The sequence below is a fragment of the Ascoidea rubescens genome, assembly GCF_001661345.1.
Source record: "Ascoidea rubescens DSM 1968 unplaced genomic scaffold ASCRUscaffold_1, whole genome shotgun sequence".
In the NCBI taxonomy this organism is placed as follows: Eukaryota; Fungi; Ascomycota; class Saccharomycetes; order Ascoideales; family Ascoideaceae; genus Ascoidea; species Ascoidea rubescens.
In genome coordinates this window covers 1622727-1648834 of record NW_017962913.1, presented here as the reverse complement: position 1 = coordinate 1648834, position 26108 = coordinate 1622727, and the positions used below count along the sequence as shown (strand labels likewise).

At 32.4% G+C, this 26108-nt stretch overlaps 11 protein-coding genes across 11 annotated transcripts; 7 read left to right on the top strand and 4 right to left on the bottom strand.

Moving 5' to 3' along the window:
- Positions 1-364: 364 nt before the first annotated feature.
- On the bottom strand, positions 365-2461 carry TOS7 (Tos7p; the record flags this gene model as incomplete). The annotated part of the gene is made up of 1 exon (XM_020191457.1): positions 365-2461. One exon carries the CDS (start codon positions 2459-2461, stop codon positions 365-367), a length of 2097 nt encoding a protein of 698 aa, XP_020050220.1.
- Positions 2462-3589: 1128 nt separating this feature from the next.
- Positions 3590-4933, top strand: MDM12 (ERMES complex subunit MDM12; the record flags this gene model as incomplete). The annotated part of the gene is made up of 4 exons (XM_020190118.1): positions 3590-3845; positions 3924-4307; positions 4368-4377; positions 4636-4933. 4 exons carry the CDS (start codon positions 3590-3592, stop codon positions 4931-4933), a joined length of 948 nt encoding a protein of 315 aa, XP_020050219.1.
- Positions 4934-5365: 432 nt separating this feature from the next.
- ASCRUDRAFT_24178 (DnaJ-domain-containing protein) lies at positions 5366-5884 on the top strand (the record flags this gene model as incomplete). Its single annotated transcript, XM_020189834.1, has 1 exon — positions 5366-5884. A coding segment is annotated over one exon (519 nt), but the record flags the coding sequence as incomplete, so codon positions are not given.
- A 535-nt stretch (positions 5885-6419) lies between these two features.
- Positions 6420-8744, bottom strand: SRP101 (Signal recognition particle receptor subunit alpha). Its single transcript, XM_020192380.1, has one exon. The coding sequence runs from the start codon at positions 8695-8697 to the stop codon at positions 6640-6642; it is 2058 nt and encodes a 685-aa protein (XP_020050217.1). The 5' UTR covers positions 8698-8744; the 3' UTR covers positions 6420-6639.
- A 371-nt stretch (positions 8745-9115) lies between these two features.
- On the top strand, positions 9116-11087 carry UBP6 (ubiquitin-specific protease UBP6). The gene is made up of 2 exons (XM_020192379.1): positions 9116-9270; positions 9396-11087. The coding sequence occupies exons 1-2, from the start codon at positions 9243-9245 to the stop codon at positions 10958-10960; spliced, it is 1593 nt and encodes a 530-aa protein (XP_020050216.1). The 5' UTR covers positions 9116-9242; the 3' UTR covers positions 10961-11087.
- A 1868-nt stretch (positions 11088-12955) lies between these two features.
- Positions 12956-15196, top strand: ASCRUDRAFT_99732 (fungal specific transcription factor domain-containing protein). Its single transcript, XM_020195280.1, has 2 exons — positions 12956-14680; positions 14936-15196. The coding sequence occupies exons 1-2, from the start codon at positions 13297-13299 to the stop codon at positions 14956-14958; spliced, it is 1407 nt and encodes a 468-aa protein (XP_020050215.1). The 5' UTR covers positions 12956-13296; the 3' UTR covers positions 14959-15196.
- Positions 15197-15774: 578 nt separating this feature from the next.
- On the top strand, positions 15775-18193 carry ASCRUDRAFT_99734 (flavoprotein). The gene has a single exon (XM_020195281.1). It carries the CDS (start codon positions 15897-15899, stop codon positions 18054-18056), a length of 2160 nt encoding a protein of 719 aa, XP_020050214.1. The 5' UTR covers positions 15775-15896; the 3' UTR covers positions 18057-18193.
- ASCRUDRAFT_73648 (mRNA splicing protein PRP45) lies at positions 18151-19899 on the bottom strand. Its single transcript, XM_020192377.1, has 2 exons — positions 19634-19899; positions 18151-19459 (listed from the first exon to the last, which is right to left on the bottom strand). Exons 1-2 carry the CDS (start codon positions 19851-19853, stop codon positions 18330-18332), a joined length of 1350 nt encoding a protein of 449 aa, XP_020050213.1. The 5' UTR covers positions 19854-19899; the 3' UTR covers positions 18151-18329.
- Positions 19900-20070: 171 nt separating this feature from the next.
- On the top strand, positions 20071-20887 carry MIC19 (Mic19p). Its single transcript, XM_020192376.1, has 2 exons — positions 20071-20233; positions 20333-20887. The coding sequence occupies exons 1-2, from the start codon at positions 20126-20128 to the stop codon at positions 20687-20689; spliced, it is 465 nt and encodes a 154-aa protein (XP_020050212.1). The 5' UTR covers positions 20071-20125; the 3' UTR covers positions 20690-20887.
- Positions 20888-21357: 470 nt separating this feature from the next.
- On the bottom strand, positions 21358-21804 carry ASCRUDRAFT_21090 (C97 family peptidase; the record flags this gene model as incomplete). Its single annotated transcript, XM_020189669.1, has 1 exon — positions 21358-21804. A coding segment is annotated over one exon (447 nt), but the record flags the coding sequence as incomplete, so codon positions are not given.
- Positions 21805-22992: 1188 nt separating this feature from the next.
- ADP1 (putative ATP-dependent permease ADP1) lies at positions 22993-25932 on the top strand (the record flags this gene model as incomplete). Its single annotated transcript, XM_020194305.1, has 1 exon — positions 22993-25932. The coding sequence occupies one exon, from the start codon at positions 22993-22995 to the stop codon at positions 25930-25932; it is 2940 nt and encodes a 979-aa protein (XP_020050210.1).
- Between the last annotated feature and the right edge of the window lie 176 nt (positions 25933-26108).

The window sequence follows — 26108 nt, the reverse complement described above, 5'->3', positions numbered from 1 at the left end:
CACTTTGAATATAATTCACAAGAAACTTTTAGCATGAAACTTTGTCTTCGATTATAATTAAGTGGCGTATCTTAAATAAAAAAAAATTCAAAAAATTCAAAAGGCGATAAATAATGTTAAGACCAAATGAGACACAACAAAATAAAAAAAAAAGGAGGGAAAGAGGTAGAAATATAGATTTGATTGAAACTGAGGAAAGTGGTAAATAAATGTATTAAATATCATACATCTAATATACATTAATGAATAAGGTTGCATAAATATTAAAATTATTGAATTGAAAGTAAAGTTGATTAAAAAAATTTAAAATTTTTCATGTAACCATTTGTTTTATGTTTTCTCACTTTAGAATCAGATACATAGTTTATCTAAAATTGTAAGGACTATCACCACTTAAAGAAGCAGGAGGTATATTTGATATGTTCAGACTTGGACGATGTTTATATGTTGGTCTAAAATTAGTTCCTTGCAATTGCCCAGCACCAGCAACAAACCTACGACCAGGCCTTGGCTTTTGAGCAGTTCCTGGGAGATCAAAATCTGGATTTGAGTTCAAAACAATATCTACACTAGACAGTTGAGGTTTGGAAGGTTGTTGTTGTTGTTGTGGTGGTGGTGGTTGTTGGAATTGAGGTTGTTGAGGAGGATAATAACCACTGCCTGAGGATGGTCTGTGGCCTTGAATATAAGGTTGTTGTTGTTGTTGTTGAACATAGTAGCCTTGTTGTTGTTGATTAGGAGGATAATAAGACTGTTGTTGTTGTGGTGGTGGTGGTGGTGGTTGTTGCTGTTGTTGGGGAGGATAATAAGGTGGTTGTTGTTGTTGAGCCTGGTAGTAACGAGGGTTGATTGGTCTTTGAGAAACACTGGTAAAATCAGAGTTTTCACCATCAGATCTTTCGTCCTCATTTATGTTGTTGTTTAAGTCAGGACTTGGAGAATTTGGATTAATTGCATTTGGATTGAGATTTTGAGGTTGTTGTTGAATTGTTGGAGATGAAGGATCTTGGGGAAGGTAGTTATTGAATTGCCCTTGAGGGTTATTTGAAATATTTGAAGGAGAAGCATATGGAGGATTGGTGGGATAAGGAGCAGTGGGATAAGGAGCAGTGGGATAAGGAGCAGGGTTTTGTGGATTTGGATAAGGATCATTTTGGGATGAGAAGTCATTGTTGATATTATTTTGGGAGTTGTAGAAGGATGTCATATCAGGATTAGAGATAAAATTAGGTTGATTTGCTCTGGTAAGAGAATTTCTTGGTTGTCTACCAAATGAGGAATTGGAGTTCATGTTCATATTAATATTTGGATTAGGAATTGAATTTGGATTTGAATTTAGATTTGGATTTCTATTGAGATTTAAAGTTGAATTTGAATTTGAATGAGGGTTTTGAGTTTGGTTTTGGTTTTGATAAGGGTTAAAAGCAGGATTGATAATAGGAGCATTGACATTTGAAGTAGGGCCATTGTGAATAGGAGTGATGGAATTGTTATTGTTGTTGTTGAAGTTATTATTAAATGAAGGTTGAACCGGAGGAGTAGTCTTTGAGAAAGAAGGTTTGGAAATGTCAGTTAGCGAGACTTTATCATTAACATTGCTTTTTTGTTCTTCATAGGCTGAATCTTGGGTTAGAGTTCTAGCAGATAAATTTTCTTGATAGTTTTTATGGTCGTCGGGTTTGGAGACGTTCAAGTAAGTGTTTTCACTGTTATTATTTGAGCCAAGTGCATTTTTATTGTTTATGTTTGTGTCGTTGATATTGTCATTGAAACTGCCGATTATTGGAGGAGGAGGAGGAGGTAAAGAGTTTGAGGAGGAAGCAAAATTATTGTTATAATTCAAGTTTGAATAGCTGTTTACTTTTTTATTAAATTCGTCATCGATCAAGTCTACTGAAGTGTTTTCGTTGAAGTTTTTGTTTGAGTTTATGTTTCTGGCTAATATTGTTAGAATGAAAGCTAGGAGGTTTAGGACAGCAGCAGGAATTAAGATCCAGGAACCATAGGTGACGTTTGGATAAAATAGTAAGAATATTACTATACAAATTAAGGAAGATAAGAGAGTTGATAATAGAGTGAAGATTATTGCGAGGATGAAGATTTTGGGTAAATGAGTTAACGAATGGATGTGAGTTAGGATGAGGATGATTAAAGAGATGAAAGTTATTCCCAAGGCTATTGGTTGGATGATAAATAGGTTTGATAAAGAAGATCTAATTGAATTCGACATTGCCCATTCATCTGTATCCAGGGAAGAGACTAGGTCAGTTGGATTGTAATTGAAGGTGGCATCAGAACAACTATACTCGTCGCAATAACCAAAGATACCATATTTGTAGTTATCATGATCGGCAATGGATAGGACATCAGTGACAGGAGCAGTTAAGACGACGATTAATAGGAAAGCAAAAGAAGCAATTTGAAAGGCTAAAGCAACAGTCTGAAGACCCAAGACAGCCATTTTAACAGACTAATCGACTAGTTTAATAGACTGATTGAGAATTTAATAAAGCAGTTTAGATTTTTTTGATGAAGATAAATGAAATAAAGTAGAATAGAATGGAATAAAAAAATAGCAAGAAAAAGAATAAAGAATAAAGAATAAAGAATAAAGAATAAAGAATAAAGAATAAAGAATAAAGAAAAAAAGTGAATAAAAGTGAATAAAAGCAAATAAAAGGGAGAGAAATAAAATTCAATATTGAGTAATGCTACTTGAAATATTTGTACTGAAAAACAATAAAAGGAATTATGTAATTATGTAATTATGTAATTATAAATTTGCAAATTTATAAATACAATAATTATGATAATTGGAGTGACAAAACAGTAGGAATTGAATATCTTAATATAAATTTTTGAATCTGAATAAAAACGAAGCGAAAGAAAGAAAATTTCAGCTTAAGATTATCTTTTATAAAAAGTTGATAGGTAGAATAAGCCCTTTAAATTTTAAAATTGATTAATATGCTTTAGAGTGAATAATAGCCTTGTTTTTCCCTTTTCTTTTTTCTGGTATTATGAAAGTTAAAAGGCTTCTGGTTATAGGTTTCTGAATTTAGCAAAAAACAAATTTCATAAAAATAGGAAATTATGAATTAACTCAATTAATGAGATGATAACCAGTGATAAAGGAGAAGGGTGAGGATGAGGAAGAGGATGGGAATAGGATAGGAATAGGGTAGGAATAGGATAAGATAGCTGATGACAGTAAAAGCAGCAAACACAGACAGTAGATGCAGACGTCGAGAGTGGTGAGAGAATGACGACAGATCAGCAGAAACAGCAGAAACAGCAGAAACAGCAGAAACAGCAAAGTGGGACACAAACAAACAATAACAATGCTCTTCCAAGACCTAAACAATGGCTCAAAACGTCCTCCAAATGTGTCAACTCCCGGCACGCGCCAGGACGCGCAAGTGGAGGCGTTCAGACGCAGATGCGCCTAATCGGACGTCTGATGCCATGCTGACCCATGCAAGTGGCAACTCACAGCCCTAGGGCTCGCCACAGCGGCTTTCGCCTTTTTGAGCGGCGGCAGAGTTTGCAGCACAGTTGGAAGTACAGTTGGAAGCACAGCGTTGCCAATATGTCGTTTGATATCAACTGGGACCAGCTTGCCACTGATGCTGAGTTGAATTTGCAGTTCCAGCAGTTTCTTGACCGCCAGTTCAAGAGCATCTCTTTCCCCCCATACATCACAGACGTCTGTGTCACAAATTTTCAGTTGGGCTCAATTCCGCCAGAAATCACCATCAGACACATAGGCGATCCCTTTCCTGAGTTCTATACCGACGACGACGACAACGACAACGACAATGATGATGATGATGATGATGGCAGTGGTGGAGACAATGGCGATGCTGCTGCTGCTGCTGATAGCCATACGAACAGTATCAACAACATTGATGAGCCTCCATTAGATACTTCGACCAATCCTACTCCCTCTATATCCAACGAGATTGGCAATGACAGTAGTAATAATGGCAATAACATCAACAGTGACAATGCAACGAGCATCAAGTCAAAATTAAAAAGCGAAAATGATCCAAACGATATTCAGTTTATCATCGAAATTGATTATAAGGGAAACTTGTCAATCGAAATCTCTGCAAGTTTATTACTAAACTATCCCTTTCCCGGTTTTATTCAATTGCCTGTGAAGCTAAAACTAACAAACTTGGTGATTCATTCATTGGCAATATTATCCTATTGCAAAAGATTAATCAACTTTTCCTTTCTATGTGATATAAATGACCCAATTACCAATTCCACTCCACCAAATATTGCCTCTACTTCCACTTCTAGTCCTACCCCTGTCCCAACTCCTCCCAATAGCAATATTAATGACTTTATTCAAGACAGAGATCGTTCTTTGTCTGCAAATTCAATTTCAATGTCAACAACAAATTCCTCCTTCAACATAAACAACGGCTACTCATTCACCCCAAATACAAACAATTTCAAAATCCCAAATCATCTCTACAACAGCCAATATACTAATTACTACAATAACTACAACACGCCCCACAATAATCCCAACCTGGCTCAAAGTTACAGCCAGAACCCAAGCCAATCTCAAAACTTCAGCAATTACAATTACAACTCCAGCCGTCTCAACAACAAACACGACAGAATTGACATCATCAAGAACATCAAAATCGAGTCTGAAATTGGTAATGGCGAGCCCAACAACAGCAGCAGCAGCAACAACAACAACAACAACAACCACACCTCGGTGTTGAGAAACGTTGGCAAGGTGGAAAAGTTCCTTATTGAAAAGATACAAAGCATTCTTCGCGATGAGCTCGGCTGGCCTGGCTGGATTTCCTTCGACTTTTCCTCTACAGACGACTCTGGCGACGACGCTCTGGAAGCAGATTCCTCTTCTTTTGCTTCTGATTCCGACGACGAAAAAACCGCCGTGAACTAGTTCCGGCTCCGGGAGGTCGCGATACCCGAGGGTGAAATATCCGCTTAAAAGCAAAAGCCCGTTTTGATCAATTTTTAACCCCATAAATATCTCGTTATTCTGTGATAGATTCGCTATCTCTTCATCAACTTGAAGAGTCTCAACATTTGAGCTGTTATCCACTCTGTTAATTGCTCATTTTCTCTCCAACTATTTCCTGTTTCTTGTTCTATAAATACTTCCTCTCTTCTGTCTTTTTTTTCCACTTCTTCAGAACACAATCAAACACTCACAACTCTCAATTCCCTAACCATGTTGTCACTTAAATCAACCTCATCTCTTATCAAGTGCAACACTTTTTTCTACCATTCCAACAGAAACTATGCCACCATCTACAATACCAACAATCACACCAATGACAGTGCTACTCAAAATATTAAGTTACTAGATTTTTCTGATAAAAATTTAACCCACTATCAAATCTTGGGCATACCCAAATCATCCACAAAATTGCAAATCAAGAAAAAATTCAAAACTCTATCAAAGACCTACCATCCTGATATCATAAACAATAACCCAAATTTAAATCTCTCTGAAGATCAAAAAACTTTAAATAATGACAATTTCATCAAATTAGTAAATAGCTATGAAGTTTTAAGTGATGATAGCTCAAAATTAACTTATGATTTATCTCTAAATAATTTCACGACGTCAACTGGAAGATCCGATTATGACATTCAAAAAAATAAATATTATTCAAATGCTAAAAATTATTCAATGAAAAACCGTTCATATCCCAGTGGCACCTATAATTTTAAAAAAACTAACTATTCAAACCATTCCCAAAACTCTTCTCATTTTACTGGAAAGCCAAATTCTGGCTCAAACTATGATGTTCCCCATTTCGATTACGATAAGCATTTAAAGACTCATTTAAAATTTGAACAAAGATTAATGAATAAAAAAATTAACAGATTCAAAAATCAATCAGTTAATGGTTCTGACTTTACTAATTACTCCCATAATTTTAACAATATAAACAAAAACAACTACTATCAACGCTATAGCTATAATACTAATACTAGCACAAATAACTCTAAAAATGATCCTATAAACGATATCCTAAACAAAAATTTCAACAGTAACGATGACAACCTAGAGAATCAAATTAAGTACACTTACAACCTACATAACTTGGCTAAAAATTATCAACATCATTATAATAAAAATGAAAGTTATAATCACAACACACCCGGTTCTTCAACTGTTATTCCTGGTGTTGGTGTTTTTGTCAGTACTGTTAGCATGATATGTCTCTTTAGTTCCTATGGTTTTTAACACTTGAAACTTGAAACTTGAAACTTTTACCCATACGTTTTTATTTTTTTGTTCATTTATAATTCAAAGGTTGGTTTTCACTTATTTACTTTTTTATTTACTCCTTTGTTTAATTTTTTGTTTTTTGTTTTTTGTTTAACATATTTTACATTATTATTAGTTTCTACTGAATATTCCTGGTTCATGTACTTTATCTTAGATCTATAAAATTCATATTCCCAATTGTATTCCCAATTTTATTTCCAATTTTATTTCCAATTTTATTTCCAATTTCACTCATCTATTTATACTTTTAACAAAAAAAATACATAATTCGATTATTGCTATTAATACTAATTTTTGAAAGTTATAAAAAAAAAAAAAATTATTAATGATTTTTTTTAAACTCATTAACTCATTAGCATCCTAACTGCCCAATCAACGCTGAGTGTTCTTAAATCAGTATAAGTTTGTCCAATTCCTACAAATAAAATTGGAATGCCTGTTGCATAAACCATATTAACCATACTACCAATCAAATCTCCAACTGTATCGCATTTACTAATAATGAAAAAATCTAATGTTCTATCTGCTCCAAATGCTTTATTGAAATTTCTTGCTTGTTGAACTGAATCTGTACCAACTAATGCTTCACCAACCATAATGATTTTATCTGGATTTGCAGCTCTAGCAAAACTTTGTAGTGGTGCCATTAATCTAGCATCATTATGTCTTCTGCCAGCTGTATCCATTAATATTACGTCAAATTGATTTTCTTTTGCATAATTAATTGCACTTTTTGCAATTTTGGCCACCAAATCTGATCCACCATAACCTCCTTCAAATAACTCAATTTGGTTTTTAATTTTTTCATCAATTGAAAGATTTTTCAAGTTATTAACATGTGTTTTTAATTGCTCAACTGCACCACTTCTAAATGTATCGCAAGCACATATTAGCACTCTTAAATTATTTTGTAGTAACCAAAATGCCAATTTTGATAAGTTTGTTGATTTTCCCACACCATTAACCCCAACTATTGAAATTACATAAGGATTTTTTTGCTTGGAATTCAATTTTAATTGAATCTCATGTAATAAATCAATTGAAGTATTTGGAGTTAAAATTTTTTGCAATTCTTCAGCTAAGGATCTCTTTGCGGTTAATTCAACAGATTCCCAAGTTCTAGTTTTCGAGCCTAGTAGATTTTTTTGAATATTTAAAGTAATCTTTGAAGCAATCTCTGGAGACACATTTTTTTTAATTAAATGATTATTTAGTAATTCGATTGTTTTAGTGATATCTGCGTTGGTTATTGTTTTCCCACCAATATAGTTTTGTAAGAAACTGAAGGGTTTTAAATAAGTTGAAGCAGATGCTGATGATGAGGAGGATTTGTTATTTTTTGAAGAAATATCAGAGTTGGAATTAATATTTGAAGAGATAATTTCGTCAATTTCATCATTAATTTCTTTGAATGTTTTAAAGCCTTGGGAATTTTTGAAATTATTTTTAATCGAATTTTGATTTAAATTATTCAAGTCCATGTTCGAGTTTGAATTTGAGTTTGAGTTTGAATTTGGTGAAATTGAGTTTATGTTTGAAGTTGAGTTTGAATTGGAGATTGAGGAATCTTTATCATTTGAAAAATCTAAAGATTTGGAGATTGGATCATCACGATCTATATTATAATTATCACCCCAAATTCTATTTTTTTTTGTAGAGATTTTTTTGTTTTTCTTTTTAGAAGATTTTTCGGATAAAGAATTGATTTTTTCATTAATTTTATCCTTTAGAATGTTATTATCGCTATTATTATTATTATTAATATTATTAGTGGTAGTAGTAGTAGTAGTAATAGTAGTAGTCGTGGTGGTGGTAATGGCAGTATTTTCAGATTCAAATGAATCATTTATTGGTGATTGATTTTTCTCAAATGAATTATTAAATTCTTTGATTTTCAGTTGAATAAGGTTTTGAAATCTCAAAAAATCCTTATTATTTTTGAGATTAAATAAATAATATAAATCAATTTTGTCATTATTAAAATTTTGGTGGATTAAACTTAAAAAGAGATTTTTCAAGATTTTAAAAAAATTTGACAATGTTTTGATGTTGATTGATATAATATTGGGATAGACTATTAAAAAAATCAAAGACATAGAGTGCTGTTTGATGTATTTTAAATTATATGATTTGTAAGTATAGGTTTCGATTAAATTTGCATCATCTATGTTGTCAGAGCCGTCTGTGTTGCTTTTATTGACACTTTCATTGTTGTGGGTGTGATTATCATGGACATCATTTTCAGGAGCATTGTCTTTGAAGCTGTTGATGTTTGATCTGTTGATCGAGGAAATCAAATTGGACTGGATAAAGTGGTTTATGATGGAATCAGGGACTTTTTGATGCTCATACTTGTACAAGATGAAGCCTGAATCAGTGAATATTAGTATCTTGGAAAGCATTCTACAACAAACAGGCAAATATAGCAGCAGGAACTGATGAAGATGAAGATGGAGATAAAGATGAAGATAAAGAGAAAGAAAGCGATAAGTAACAGCAACCTCTTAAGAATTCAAAATTTTCCACTTGCCCAATCGGGTGTTGCTCTATTGGGACTTACTGTAATCATGGCCTAAAGAAGAATTGCCTGTTTTACGTCAAACATCGTGATCCGTAATATGCCGACGTTGCGTAAAGACAAAATATTCCGTACCGATTACGGATTACAGTGTGTCAGGGTAACGATAAACGAACTGGCGCTTATTACTGCTTGATCTGGAGAACTTCCCACACTGCTGGCGCTGTGTCTATTTTGGGCGGTTTGCCTCCAGAAGCTGAAGCAGATTCGTCTTTCTTGTTTCTTGTGGTTCTTACCTCTGAAACACATCCAGCTTTGCTGTAATTGACCCAACCACCACAGACCATCAAGCTGCTTCTGCTTCTGCTTCTTTTTAGTGTATTGCCTTTTATCTAATTCATGAAAACTCCCTCCAATTCAAAAGCAAAAATGTCCTCTGACCCAAATGTATTACCTGGTATGTCCTTCACTCGATTCGCTGTTTAAGGCTCGAAACTTGCTGTTGCAATTATAATCGTCATTAGTATCGCAATTAATATTACTAACTTCAAAACTTGACCGTTATTGTGACAATTATTACAGTTATAATCAGACATTCTGGTAAAACGTATCCAATTGAAATCAACCTAAACGACCATGGTATCGTTTTGAAAAATAAGATCTTTTCCTTAATTAAAGTTCAACCACATCGCCAAAAAGTTATGTTGAAAACTGGGAAATTAAAAGATACTGATCTATTAAAAAATTTAAAATTAAAGAAAAGTCAATCGATTTTAGTCATTGGAACACCTGAACCAGCTGAACCCGAAAAGCAAAATGAATTTATTAAAAATTTTCACAACCAATTTAATAAGAATAACAGAAATACCGCTGATAAAGAATTTCAATTTAATGGTGAAAATCCATTTGAAAAGCCCTTTGGTTTGAAAAATTTAGGCAATACTTGTTATTTCAACGCCATTATCCAAGCCTTATTTAATTGTAAAGACTTGAGAAACGAAATCCTAAAATACGAAAAATCTTCATCTTCAAATAAATATCAAATTTTCACTTATAAATTGAAATTATTATTCCAAGATTTAAATTTGCAACATCAAATTCTAAATTCAAAGTTTCAAGATAAATCCTTGATAAAAAACCTCTTTGTAACTCCCTTTATCCTACTAACTGATTTAAGATCCTTATTTCCTCAATTTGCTGAAAAGTCAAATCTTGGAACATATAAACAACAAGATGCAGATGAATGTCTTTCCCAAATATTATCGGTCTTGGAGCAAACTTTACCAAATGAGTTTATCTTGAATTATTTCCATATAAATTTTAAGTCGACTACAAAATGTATCGAATTACCTGAAGCTGAAAAAGATGATCCTAAAAATATCCAAATTAACAATGAGGATTCTTTAAAATTAAATTGCCACATTAACATCAATACAAATTTTTTAAAAGCTGGATTAATTGAAAATTTATCGGAAATTATTACAAAAAGAAATGAAGACCTCGATAGAAACGCCAATTATCAAATTCAAAAAAAGTTCACCAAATTGCCTAAATTCTTGCTAGTAAATTTTGTTAGGTTTTATTGGAAAAGAGACATTAGTAAGAAAGCTAAGATCTTAAGAAAAGTCACTTTTCCTTTGGAACTAGATTTAACCGATTTATATGACGATAGCATTAAATCTGATCGTTTTGCTAAATTAGAAAAAATCAGAAAAATCAACAAAGATAAACACGACGAATACGTTGAATTTAGAAAAACCAAAGAATTCGAAAACCAAGAAAAGGAAAAACTAATGATGGATTTCACCAAAAGAATTCAAAGAGAAAACGAGGAATTTGAGAAAAACGAGGAAAAATGGCTAACAAAATTCAAAAAAGTCTATCAAAACGACGAGTTTTACTCTGAGGGCGAGAATCCTACCGGGTTGTACGATCTCATTGGCGTTGTAACACACAAAGGAGCCTCTGCTGATTCTGGCCACTACCAGTTCTTTTCTAGAGACCTCAAGGACTTGACAGGAAACACCTGGTTCTACTTCAATGACGACAAGGTGCAAATTGTGAAGAAGGACAGGATTGAACGATTGGCTGGAGGAGGCGAAAGCGACAGTGCTTTGATCTTGATCTTCAAGGGTGTTGGTGTCTGAGCTGTCCATCTATATACCCATCTATATATCTATTTATCTATTTATCTCATCACAATACATGCTCCATTCCTCATTCTCTTATCTCTGCGGCGTGCTCTGTTCTGATTGGCGGAGCGAGCCTCAGAAGACTCGTCGATCGATGCTCCCTCTTCCTGCTGTCTCTGCTTCTTCTGCTTCTTCTGCTGTCTCTCTTTTTGCTGCGTTATGAAGGTGTTGCGACACACCCTGTTGCTCCTGCTTCCCTAACAATGCCAGATCCAACTTCCTGGGACTTCCACGCCCACCCTGGCAACACAGGCCACGACGATGCTCTTCTCAACCACGATATTGAGATCGATGAAGACGACGAGTTTGAAAGCTTGGACCCCCTAGGTGACGTCTTCAAGCTCATCAAGGAGAAGCGAAGAAGCTCCTCAGTGTCCTTGAACAGCATCAGCACCATCAGCACCAACAACACCAACACCATCAATGAAACAAACCTTGCCTACAATGCCAACATTGGTGGTCTCATCACCAGTGGTCTAAACAACAACTTTGGTTCTGATTTCTTTGATCAGAATCTAAATTTTGACTTTCTCCAGTATTCTATCCACAACAACAACATGATAAATAATACCATCACAACAAATCCGAATCCAAACCCAAATCCAAATCAAACCTTTTTTTCGGATTCAAATTACAATGTTAATTCGCATTTCAATTCCAGCATGTCCCAGCCTGATAACTTCAATTTAAATATTCCATCTTCATCGTCCTCATTATCTCCTTCTATACCCCTGAATCCTATTTCAAAAACAGTACAAAAAAATAATACAAAGAATAAAAAAAATCTACCTGATTTTTTGAATAATTTAAACTTTCAAAAGAAAAACTCAAGATTCAGGCCCTGCGATGATTGTAGATTAAGAAGAACTAAATGTGTAATCCCAAATGATTCAAGAAATTGTTTAGAATGCACCAAAAGAGGGAAAATATGCAATTATAATGGAAATTCAATTTTATTTAATTTTGATTTAAATGAAGATATAATTAAAAATTCAATGTCAAATTTACATAACTCACTTGAAGTCAATAATAACATAATAAAAGCAAATTCAAGTTTAATCAACACTGATCAAATTATCAAAAATTCCATTTCATTAAATCAAAATCAATCAGTTAATAATAACAATAATAATAATACTAATAATAACAAAAACAATAACAATAACAATAATAAAAAAAGTAAAAGACAGAAGCCCTGCGATGCTTGCAAAAAAAGAAGATCTAAATGTTTAATTCCTTTAAATTCAAAAATTTGTACTGAATGTACTACAAGAAATTTAAATTGCACTTTCACTAAAGATATAAAAAATGATTCAATAAATCTAAATCCCTCTCAAAATTTCATTCAATCAAACTTTATAAATAATTTACCGAATCCTGTTAAGGATTATGATAAATATAGTGGCCCTTCTATAATGAGAAAGACCTTAGCTCTACAAGGTCCAAAATCTACAAAATTTGTTGGCTACTCCTCAATTATTGAAACAAATTTATTATCCTTCCCATCCGATGATAATTCACTTCAAAATCAAAATTTTGAATCTAATAAAACAACTGAAAATAAAAAAAGAAAAAGAAAAAACTTGATCGCAAATCAAAAAAAATTTGACAACTCTAACACTGATACTAAAAAGGAAAAAAATAAATTTTCTATTTTATCAAAGGAAAAAATCACATTAGCAGATGATCCAAACATTCAAATTCGTAAAATATCTTATGACGTTTTCTTTGAAATAATAGATAATGATAAAAATGTAATCGAAATTAATTATTTACAATGTGATGAAATAGAAAAATTAATCTATCCCAATGGTAAATATCTTGTTAATTTATATTTTAAAATTGTTCATCCAATTTTTCCAATATTATCAAAATATGTTTTCTTTGAAAAATATTCAAGGAATTATAGAGAATTTCAGCCAATTTTATTATGTGCTGTCTATCTTCTAGCATTGAATTATTGGGATTGTGATGATTTATTACTAAATAATGATGACCATCAATTTATTAATATTGATAAAAAACATAATTACGAAAAAAGTGAAAAAAAACCAGACGTTCATAAATTAGAAGAAATTGCATTATCTTTGATTAAAGACAATAATTTATCGAACCTTCCAAATTTCTCAGTTGTTCAAGGTTTATTAATTTTATTGAATTATAATTTCAAAAGTCTAAATTTATTGAACAACAACTGGAAAATTATTTGTCAAATAACAAATATAAGTGAAGAAATTGGATTGAATATTGCTGCAAATGAATGGACCACTATACCAATATGGGAAAAGAAAATGCGTAAAATCGTTTCATGGACTATAATTTTATTTGACAAATTATATGCATTATTAGAATTTAGACCAAGCCATATTCATTCAAATAATTGGATTATTGGAAAATTAGATTATGAAGATTTCTTATTAGACAACTTAACATTAAACAAATTGCAAGAAAATAAAGACTTGATTAATAATTTTTTTTTATTTCACGATGAATTTAAACTAGATAATAAAAATGAGAATAAAAATGAGAATAACAGCAATTGTAGCCCTGGCAATAATAATCTTAGTAATAACAGCAGCAATAATAATAGTAATACCAAACTTTATAATTTGCAAAATAGCGATGAAATTTTTTCAAACACAAGTTTTAGATCATTATCCCCAAGTACTAACAAAGTAATTAAAGAGATATTTGATAATAGCACAGGCGATTTAATATTTAGAGAAATGATTAATTTGTCATTTTATATTAACGATATTTTAAATGATATTTATAATTTGAAGAGTTTTAGATTCGATTCATTTGAACCAATTTTTTTGAAATCAACTGGATTGATTAATGGACTACATGAGTGGTATAAAAATTTGCCATGGTTTTTAAAAATCATAGATACAAACGATAACAGATCGAACAGTGAAAAAAATAAAATTAAAAATACCAATAAAAGAGTTTTAAATTTTAATGGGTCATTGAATTTGACATATTATTGTTTAGTTTTATTAATTTATAGAAGGATTATAAATAAGATTATTGAAGAATATGACAAATTAATTCATGCAGGTGATGATACAAGGAATAAAATTGAACAAGTGAAAACAAATTGCGAGATGTTTCTAAATGATTTTTTAGTGAATTTTTTAGATAATTTGGGAGAGCATCATTTGATGTCATTTTGGTATTCTAATACTACAAAATCATTGATTATTATTGGAATAATGATGTGTTTGTTAATAAAATTAAACGGACTCGAAATAAAATTTGTTGATAAATTGAAGAATCTGAATAACAATGGCATTGGAGAAGGGATTCAACAAGATGAAATTGATACTAGCATTAAAATAAGGGATGTTAATGGAAATTTTGATAATTTTTATTCTCAGTCCAATCTCGAAATATTATCCAACATCAGCACAAATAACTCTCCTGATAGTTTTCAAACTTTTGAGGAGAATCCAAATATAAATAATTTCAATAATAGGGGATTTCGAAATAAAGTTGACTTTGAAAATCAAAGGGAATTGTTATTAGTCAAAAAGAAAGATTATATTTGCTTATACAAACAATATTATTCTAAATTGGAATCACTATCTAAAGATTTCAAGCATGGAAAAGTAGCTATTGAGTATCTAGACACTTTGATAAAATTTACCAATAGCAAAACATCAGTTGAAAAAAGTGGTATGGTAGAATACACAAAGAAGCAGAGCAGAAAAAACAAGAGGGGAAAAAATGAGGAATCAGGATTTTTTGATTATAGATTCTCAATTGAAAAGTAATTGAGTTAGAAAAAAATAATTTCAAAAGCGTGCAAGTTTTATCAAGTTTAAGTTTAATTTATTTGTTTTTTTGTTTATTACTAATTTGTGTTTTTTTTTTTGATAATATATTCAAAGCAGATTATTAACATCAAAGTTTTTTTGTTTTTGTTAGGAAGTTGCTGGAATGACATCTGAAAATAGAAAATTCATTGTTTAAAACTGACCTGTATTTTCAAATTGAATTTTGGAATTGATTATATCAAGTTCTGTGCAAAAACGAACATGCCGCCAATGAAAGCTATAGAATAGTTTTTCTTTTAATTTTTTTCATCTCACAAAAACAAATTTACAAGACTAATGGTGGTACTAAACGATTGAATTTTTATTCAATTGAATCTTGGTGTTTCTGAATACATGGTGTTTATATCTGTTTTGAAAAAGTGATAGTCGTTTAATAAATATTTAGTGATAATTTTTAAATTTTGTGAAAACTGGTGGTGAATTCTCTATCACTTTCGAGCATGCTTTTCAATTTCTAAATGGCAACTGGACAATTGGATACATTTTTGCTGACTATTGTGAATTATCTTACAGTCAATCCTTCCAAATCGTTGCTCGCTAAACAAAAAGAGATGAACAACCACCGAGGCCCGTAGAATATATACTTATATCACTTATATCGATGCTGAATGATGCTGCAGTTTGGCGCTGTCAAATCTGCATATTCATGCAGACAATCCACAATAGTGGTCTTTCCAGTAGTGTGGATGGCACATGTATTATCATGTGCTATTTCGCGCAATGTCGTAGTCTGTATTGCAACAACGCACACTGTGCCGGCTTCTGCATGAGCGATTAAACAGCAATCCGCAACCGTGGATATATCCATCCCGGCGGATCTTCCCTCTGATTCCTCAAAAGCTTCGATGTTTTTTTGACTTCCTTTGAGTTTGTTTGATTTCTTTCCTCAGTTGTTCTAAATCTGTTTTGAATTTGTTCTATATTTGTCCAGAACTTGTTTTGGCACTTTATTTATTATCTCCACGTCCTGTTCCCCTTTATCCTTATCCTGTGCTCTTCTTGTATATCCTATTTTCTGTGTTTCTCTATATCCCACATCTCAGACAGCTATAATGTCCATAAATCACCTTGATTCTGCTTCAATATCTTCTTTGGACTCCACCATTGCTTCTGGTTCCACAGTAGCAACAACCTCTCTACCCACAACCAACAATGTCTCTCCAACCGACAAAAGACCCAAAACAAAACCCAGATCAAACACGACTTCGAAATTAAAAGTCAAACGAGTCCCCTTGTTTTTAAAAGTCAACAATTCTCATGAGAAATTGCCCAAATCTTGCCTCTCAACGTCGAGTTTATACTCTTTGAACCACAATATTACTAATCAAAATAACAACAATCAAATCAATTTTTCTGATGATAAAAATGACAACAAAAATGATAAATCTTATAATAAAGACTTTTTCACTCAAGACAAAAGTGTAAATGAAAATAAAAACCTCAAAATCTCAAAGGATGTCAAACCAAATTCAGATTATTACCCCATATTTTTATTAGATGAAAGTTTAGAAAAAAGACATGCAATTCATGGGGGCGAAGGCTCAAGAATTCCTTCTGCAAAACCTTTAACTGCAAAGGAAAATGATCCTTCAACCACATCCTCTATTTTAAATGGTGATGGATCAGGAAGATCATCAAGAAACATGAGCAGACACTCTTCTTTAAAATCAAATCACTCACTTAAGTTAAATCCAACAAATCCCACAAATCTGTCAAACAGAACTATAACAAGTGCAAATGTAAATTCTCTTATAAACAATATAAATTCTTTAAGATTAAATAGTAATTCAACCAGTTACAACTCGATTTATACTTCAAAAAATGAGAATCTATACCAGAATAACAGCAACAGCAACAGTAAAAATAACAATATTAACTTCAATCCTAATCCTAATTCTAATCTTAATCTTAATCCTGATACCAATCCTAATCCTAATCCTAATCCTAATCCTAATCCTAATCCTAATACTAATACTAATACTAATCTTAATATTAATACTAATAGCTACAATTGCATGTCAAATATAAATTCGTCAAATGAATCACTATATAACAATTTTAAGCTATTAAATCCAATAAATAAATATATTCCGTCAAAAGATGACAATAAAATACATTTATTAATTGGTGTAACTGGATGCATATCAGCTTTAAAAATTATACCTTTAATTCGAAAATTATTCGAAATTTACACTCAGGATAATTTATCAATCCAATTGGTTTTAACCTCTGGGGCTTTGAAAATCTTGAATTTACAAGATTCTTACAAGGACGATGACTCAGTAGATTTTAAAGGATTGATTAACGGTATTAATACAAATTCTTTTTCAAAAAATAACACTAATATTAATGTCAAAAATGAACTTGAAAATAGCACTAAAAATTCTCATAATGATTCGAGATTTTTCGCTAATAAAAAATCAAATTGGAAAAGATTAAATGAAATCGGTATTAAAAAAATTTGGATTGATGAAGATGAGTTCAATTATTATTTCCGTTTAAAGAATATTAAAAGAATTAATATTTTGAATAAAAATAATAACCTATTAAAATCTCATACTTTTAATCAAGTAGATCAAGATCAAAATCAAACCAATACCGTCAATGTTCCCAATAAATTCCAAACAGAACCAATCTTGCATATGGAATTAAGAAAATGGGCAGATTTAATGTTAATAGCTCCTTTATCAGCTAATACTTTGGCCAAAATTGTCAATGGGATATCCGACAATTTACTATCTTTAATAATCAACACTTGGAACCCTCAAAAACCTATTATTTCGGCAATGGCTTTAAACTCTTTTAGCTTTTCAAATCCAATTACAAAAATCCAATTGGATTTAATCAAACGCGATTATCCTTATATTCAAATTTTAAGACCTGTTGAAAAAGTCATTTCCAGCAGAAATCAAACAATTTCCATGGGTGGAATGAGAGAATATACTGATATTGTTGATATATTAGTCAAAAAATTAGGCCCACCTGATGATTTTGATGAAGAGGAAGATGATGAAGATGATGATGATGAAGATGGGAACAACGAAAAAAACAACCAGGCTGATGATGATGATGACGACGACGATGACGATGACGATGATTCTGAAAGCAATAATGATAGAAATGTTAATCCAGATTTGACTCAGGATACTGATACTAATAGCGATGATGAAAATGAATTTCATGATGCTAAAGAGGAGGTTGATAATAAATAAAAAAAACCTCGATTTAAATTTTTTTTCTTATTTTTTTTCCTTTTCCTTTCTTTTTGTTTATAAATTTTATTAAAAAAAGGGTTTATGCTATTTTGGTTTAATAAAAAAACAGCTGCAAAAAAAACAAAAAAAACTGGGGTTGCTGATTTATATCAATTTACAAAAAATTTTGTTGTTTTATATTATTTTTTCCTATTCTTCTTTGTAGTGTTAAATTTTTTAGCTATTTTCCGAAAGTAAGTATTATTTTATATTATTTTATATTATTTTATGTTATTTTTTGGTTTTCTTAATTTCTCTAGTAGTGTTATTGAATTGAGAACTATCTCTTTTATCACCAATTTGATCATTTGAAGTTGAGTCCTTAGTAAATTGAATTGGACCTTCTTTAATTTGAGATAAGGAAGTGAAAATTTTTCTGCTTTTCAATTTTTTCAATTCATTTCTAGCGATTTCTGACTTGTCTTCTGTATTTGATGAAGTATCTTGATAAGTTCTGGAGATTTTTGGTCTGTAAATTGAATTTATAGCTTCCTGGGTATTAAATAAGGGGGTATCATAAATTTCATCTGAGTTTAATCTTTTAGGAGCAGGAGCATTATTGAAAAATTTTGAATCGAATTGTGGTGCAATGATATCATCGGGATCATTTTTATTTTCAAGAGTTGTTGGTTTGGCTAAACCCAAAGCAACTCTTTCTGAGACATCTCTATCATTGTCTTTTATAAAATGTTTCAGTCTTTTTTCATTTAGTTTAGAAGAGGTTGAATCCTTTTGTTTTAATCTCAATCTTTCCTGTCTTAAAATTTCTCTTCTTCTAATCTCTTGAGAATTGTTTCTTGAATCATTCTCGGATGAAAAATTTGTTAAAGTGCGCTGTCTAGCATTTAAGGCCAATAGTTTTAATTGTTCATCTTTTTTTTTCTTTTCTTCTTGAGCCATTTTTATTTTTAAATCTCTTTTTTGTTTCAAGCTTTCCCTAGCTTTTTTATCAGCTTCGTCTAATGATTCAGCCAAATCTACAAATCTTTTGTTTAGTTTTTTTGATATATCAATATTATCGTCATCATCATCATTATCATCACTGTTAATATTTTTATTTGGGCCCAAAGAGCTTAATCTCTTATCGATTTCGATTGTAAACCCTTTAGGATTTTTCCAATTTGAGATTGCAGAAGGAATTTTCCAGAACTTTTGATCTTCAATTGATATTTTATTTGAAGAAGTGGTATGAAGAATTGGAGTTGATTCATTTAATGGTAAAGAAGGAGTCTTTTGATTGTTTTTCCATTTGGGAGGTAGCATTGGGTCGACTTGTTTCTCTATTATTTTGATTATTCTGGTTGTTTTTTTGTTATTTTCGGAGAATATTGAGGTGGGGGTATATTTAACATAATTTGAATCTGAGTTTTTTGGTTTGATATAATTTGGATTTTTAGCATTTAATTTTTCATTAAGAATAGAATCTATAACTTGTTTGGTTTCTTGCATAGTCTTTGAGACTGAAGGTCTCAGAAGTTGGTTATTATGGTTGTAGCTGACTACAGAGGTCATATTTTTCTGTGGCTCTTTAGAACCATGAGAATTTATAGTGTTCTCGCCATCAAAGTCCTTGATATTGAGTTTTTTGATGTCTGAGCTGTCAATGTGGAAAATATTGGATAGTTCGTAGTCAGCGTAAATGTCTTCTAGATCCAGATCATAGAACCGGAGGCCTTTTTTCTTTTGCAACAGCCCAGTGTCCAAATCCTTCGAGCTGAAAAGAGGAGGGGGTATAAAATCAGTTATCGACACCATTTGCAGTCCACCAAAAGCAGCAAAAACAGCAAAAACAGCAAAAGCAGCGAAAATATCAGAAAAACCTCTTTGAAATCTCTTTTTGAAGTTGCTTTTTGAAGATGATCTCAGCCCAAAAAGGCAGTTACCCGTCCGGGAAGTCTCTTTTTTTCCAGCCAATCAGCGGCGGTTTTTCAGCGTAGGCAAAGAAATTATCAGAGAGAAAGCTCCAGCTCCAAAGAAGAAACAAAAGCAGACACTTCAGCACTACAGCCTCGACAAAGACAGTTTCCATGGGTTCCTCATCATCAAAGCTCAGCAGCGACACCAAGGTGTTCACCCCTGCCACTCCTGTCGATTTTTCTGCCTCTTTTTTGCAACAATTGGACTCCTCCATCGAGGTAAGTTTGCCAAAGTGGTTCAGCATTTATCTCTTGTTTTGTTTTTTTACGATTTCATTTTGGCGTCTGATTTGCTAACATGTTTGTTGTTTTTTGCAGAGTGATTATACCAGAGCTCAAAACACTGAGAAATACATTCAAGATAAGATTGGACAGAAGTTACAAAAATTGGAAGAAGATGCAATCAAAAACTTGGAAAAGTTATCTAATGATGCATTATTGAAAGAAGATAAAGAACCCGGTTTTTCATCCAGCAAATTGGACGAGAAATTGAATGAATTGACTAAAAAATTGGAAGAAATTAATTCGCACAGACATTTCCAAACTCCAGGAATCGATGAACAAGTTGTTCAAAATAGAAGTCTTGTTATTTCGTGTTTAAAGAAAAACAGAGGCAGACCATTAAACTGTTGGGATGAAGTTGAAAATTTCAAGAAAATAGTTTCGTCAACTTAAAAGAAATAAGCGAAAAAAGGAGACCAAGACAACAAGTAAATGATTACTCAAGTATATGATTAATTGATTGATGAAAATCGGCCAAATGTTTTCAATTAATTATTGCTTAAGTTTATTAAAGTTATATAAAATTAAAATAGATTATAGAAATCTAATAGTTGAAGATTATTAAAAAAACAATTAAAAATTCAATCAACAGTCTAAATTATATCAAAAACAAAAAAAATAAAAATAAAAAAATAAAAATAAAAATAAAAACAATAAAAATAAAAACAAAAATAAAAGTAAAAGTAAAAAATAGCATTAAAAATGCCATAAATAAAGTTAAATCAAATGAACTTATATGTTATATGGTTAATAAAATCCACAATCCCCTTTTTTTTTATATATATCCTTTTTTTTTTTTCATTATTTTTTTTATTGGTCAATTAATATATTGAAAAGTTTTTAAAAAAACGAATTTAATAATGAGCTGATATACATTATTAAATGTATGTATATACTTTATTTTTTATATATTTTTTTTCTTTCTTTGAATAACCATAATCACATTCACATTCACATTCATATTCCTATTCCTATTCATTATTTAATCAATCACTATTATTATAATCAAAATGAGATTCATTTGAACCCATTGAAGTTGCATAATTGGTCAATTGCTGATCTAATAAATTAGCGAAAAATTGGCCCATGGGAGTGCTTAGAACTCTCTTAGGCAAGTCCAAAATCTTCTTTGGCAATTCCTTTCCAGTTAAAAATTGAACCAAATCGTTTGTGAAATGGTTGCAGTTGTTGTGGAATAAGTTGTAGGTACTGGCAGAATAAATGGAGGAGATCTCGCCCAAATACTCACTGAAAATGTCCTGTGAAATGAAAGTCTTGTCAAATTCTATCACCTCAATTGGGGTTCCATAGTGTGAATAGCCAGGCACACAGTAGGTTATACCACGACTAAAGAAGTACTCCAACCCATAAATGACAATGGAGGTGTGGTAGATTGCTTCGATGTCTATTCCAACGAAGGATGGGGCCATTGTTCTTGCCATGCCCTGGGATAGGTCGTAGACATACAATTTGACTGGAAAGGACTCATCTTCTGGCTCTTCAACAACCTGCTCAGTTCTCTCCTGGACACTCTCTTTGACCTTGTCTCCAGCTGTTTCGACAGTCGACTGCTCTGATCCCACAAGCACTTGGGCCTCGCTCTTCTGTTCTTTGGTCATTGTAAGCAGCAGATACAGCAGCAGATACCACTATCTAAGAATGGAGCCAGTGGAGAGATAGAGCCTCTTTTATATCTATCTCAGGGTGGAGGCAAATCCAATTCATCCTCATCCTTTTACTCATCTCAGTGACCTCAGCACCATCCAAAAACTGCCACCACACGAAATCACCACCCTCTCTTCGTCTTCTGCTGCTTCTGCTGCTCATTTCTCCACTATCTCTGCTTCTCCATCGACTTTGCTCCACCATCGTCTGTTTCTTTCTCTGCCGCAGGGGTTTTCGTCGCACAGACCATCCGGATCCTCTCGGCGCGATAATTTCCTGCTTTGAGATCCGGATCCTCCACGGATATCCTCTGATTGCTGCCAAATCACCGCGTGTTTCTCTGCGGAGACACCGGATATGGACGCAGACCGGCTTTTTTTTCGCCAGCTGAGGCTGCAAACAACAACTCTGGCGAAAACCTGCCTATCGGAGATGGATGAGAGCTTTGATTGCATCTCCCTCAAAGTGCTGAAGAATCAGCTTCTCGAGAGTGGAACAGCTGCTGTTTGATTCTCAACAAATAGCTACAACCCACTGAGACTCCAGCAACAAGCGAAGAGACTCCACTCCAACTCCAACTCAACCTTCCCAGAAACTGCTCACAGACCATCTCTCTCTTGCTCGTTCTGGTTTGCTTTTATTGCCGATACTCTTCCTGTTCTCTAATCTGATTCCAATTTCAATAGCAAGTTATCTTCAAATACCCAATTACTCCTTTTTTTTACGTTGTTCTTGTCCTATCAATAATCGTCACAACGCTAACTAGACAACACAACAACATGATATTGAGCCCCTTGTTGTTTCTACCGATACTTCTATCTCCAATACTATTCTCTTCTCTTTCTGCAGCTGCAAACAATGTCCAACCAGACTTCTCTTTTGCTTCAATAGATACCTACAGTGACGATGGCCTTTTGACATCTCCTATATTTAATGGTTTTGTTGAAGACCTAACTGTTTCTCCAAGAAGACCCATCAGAAAGCCCGGTAATGGCGATGGCAATGATACTTGCCCTCCATGTTTCAATTGTATGTTGCCACTATACGAATGCAAACAGTTTTCAAAATGCAACGAATATTCTGGTCAATGTGAGTGCAGAGATGGCTTTGGTGGTGTAGACTGTTCTCAGCCTTTATGTGGTGCATTATCCGATGGCAATCTATATCGTCCCATTCGTAACGACACTGAAGGTTCTTGCGATTGTAAAGAAGGCTGGAGTGGTATAAACTGCAACCTTTGTTTAGTCGACGATATTTGCGATCCCTTTATGCCCGACGGTTTAAAAGGTACTTGCTACAAAAATGGTATGATCGTCAACAAATTCAACCAAATGTGTGATGTTACAAACAAGAAAATCGTTCAAATCTTACAAGGAAAAAAACCCCAAGTTACTTTCAGTTGCAACAAAACTTCCGATGCCTGTGAGTTCCAATTCTGGATTGCTGAAAGAGAAAGTTTCTACTGCGATTTGTCAAATTGTGAATTTGAATACGATCTACTTAAAAACAAAACTCACTATAACTGCAAAGATGCTAGATGCAAGTGTTTGCCTGACAGAATGCTTTGTGGCGAAGATGGCTCAATCGACATCTCAGATTTCCTAACTGAAACAATCAAAGGTCCTGGCGATTTTTCTTGTGATTTAGAGAAGAAAACTTGCATCTTTTCGGAACCAAGCATGAATGATTTAATCTCAAACGTATTTGGTGATCCCTATATCACTTTACATTGCGAATCCGGTGAATGCATTCACTACTCTCAAATTCCTGGCTACCATTTACCTGAAAAAAAAAAATTATCCATTTATGGTTTGTTGTTAATTTCTTTATCCGCTGTTGGTACCCTCGGCTTTTTCTTTCTAGCTGTTCAATTTATCAAAAAATCTCCTTTATTCAATGGCAATGGTATTGAATTGAACTCCGATGATGACGATGAAAGTAATACCCTAATCAATAACCATATCCCCGTTTCCTTAACCTTTGAAAACGTTTCTTATTCAATAATAGATAAATCTATTCTTAAAAACGTTTTTGGTTATGTTAAACCAAGAGAAATGTTAGCCATAATGGGTGGATCCGGTGCAGGTAAAACAACTTTATTAGATATCTTAGCCGGAAAAAATAAAGATGGTACAAAATCTGGCAAAATACTAATCAATGGCCAAGAATTAAATCAACGCAATTACAAAAAAATTATTGGCTTTGTCGACCAAGAAGACTACTTGATTCCAACTTTAACTGTTTATGAAACTGTTTTAAACTCTGCACTTTTAAGGTTACCAAGATCAATGTCAATTCATGCTAAAAAATTAAGAGTCTTGGAAGTTTTATCCGAATTAAGAATCTTGGGTATAAAAGACCGTATTATAGGCTCCGATTTCCAAAGAGGAATCTCCGGTGGTGAAAAAAGAAGAGTTGCAATTGCTTGTGAATTAGTAACTTCTCCTTCAATTCTTTTCTTAGATGAACCAACTTCAGGCTTGGATTCTTACAATGCAAGAAAAGTCGTGGAATGTTTAGTAAGATTATCCAGAGATTATCAACGAACAATCGTTTTCACTATTCACCAACCAAGAAGTAATGTTGTTGCTTTGTTTGACAAATTGCTTTTATTATCTGAAGGTAATGTTGTATATTCCGGTGACATGATTAAATGTAATGACGTCTTTGCCAACATGGGCTACAAGTGCCCCAATGGCTATAACATTGCTGATTATTTAATCGATATAACATCAGATTCAATCACCAACAACTCTAAACCTTCAGTTCACTCTACAAATGATGTTGATGAAGAAAATCTCTTGACTGGAAATAATGAAGAGCGCGATATTGACTTGATTCACTCTGCCTTGGCCAGAAATGATACCGCCACTTCTAACACCCAATTAGAGTGGGCTCATTATGCTGCTCATCGTGAAGAAATTATCAATTTAACAGGAAATCACGAAGATAGTACCAGCTCCAGTACTGAACCATCATTAATTAAAAATAAACCAGTTGATGGCTCTAAATTAAGTAATCTCTTCAACTCCTCTGTCTCTGCTGAAGAAATTCATTTGAAAATTGAAAACATCAATAAAAGTTACATTGAAAACACTGCTTCTTTGTTAATATTTAAAAATAACTATTTAAAGGCTACTATATTTAATCAAGTTATTATTTTATGCTCTAGAACATTCAAAAACTTGTACAGAAACCCAAGACTATTGCTATTAAACTATATATTAAATGTTTTGATGGCATTTTTTATTGGATTTTTGTATTTTGATGTTTCAAATGACATTAGTGGATTCCAAAATAGATTGGGTTTATTCTTTTTCGTCTTGTCATTTTTCGGTTTCACAACTTTAACTGGTTTACATTCATTTTCAATTGAAAGAATTATTTTTCTTAGAGAGAGATCAAATAACTATTATCATACAGTCAGTTATTTCATCAGCAAAATTCTTTGTGATGTTTTGCCATTAAGGCTATTCCCTCCAATAATACTATTATGTATTGTATATCCATTGGTCGGGTTAAATATGGAAAATAATGGCTTTATTAAGTGTTGCATTATTTTGATTTTATTTAACCTCACAACATCAATGGAAACCTTAATCATCGGCATCCTAATCAAAGAAAGTGGTAATGCAACAATGATTGGTGTTTTAGTTTTATTATTTTCAATGCTTTTCTCTGGGTTATTCATTAATAACGATTCTTTAACTACAAATATCAATTGGCTAAAATACTTGTCAACATTTCACTATGGCTATGAGAGTTTGACTATCAATGAAGTTAAAAGTTTGATATTAAGAGAAACTAAATATGGCATAAATATTGAAATTCCTGGTGCAACAATTTTGAGCACGTTTGGTTTCAATGTTGCTCATTTATGGATGGATATTTATTTTTTGATTGGTTGGTTTTTTGTTTTCTTAACAGCAGCATATCTATCTTTACACTTTTTTGTTGTAGAAAGAAGATAGTCAATCATTTAAATAAATTAATAGACAACAAACAAACAAACAAACAAAAAGTTTCTTATTAATAATTACAAATTAATAAAAAGAGGTATTTTTTTTGGTTAGAAAGTTCTAAATTTAGAAGTAAAGGTTTTTTACGAGTATTTAATTGTTTTTTTTTTTTCAGTCACTCTAATCTC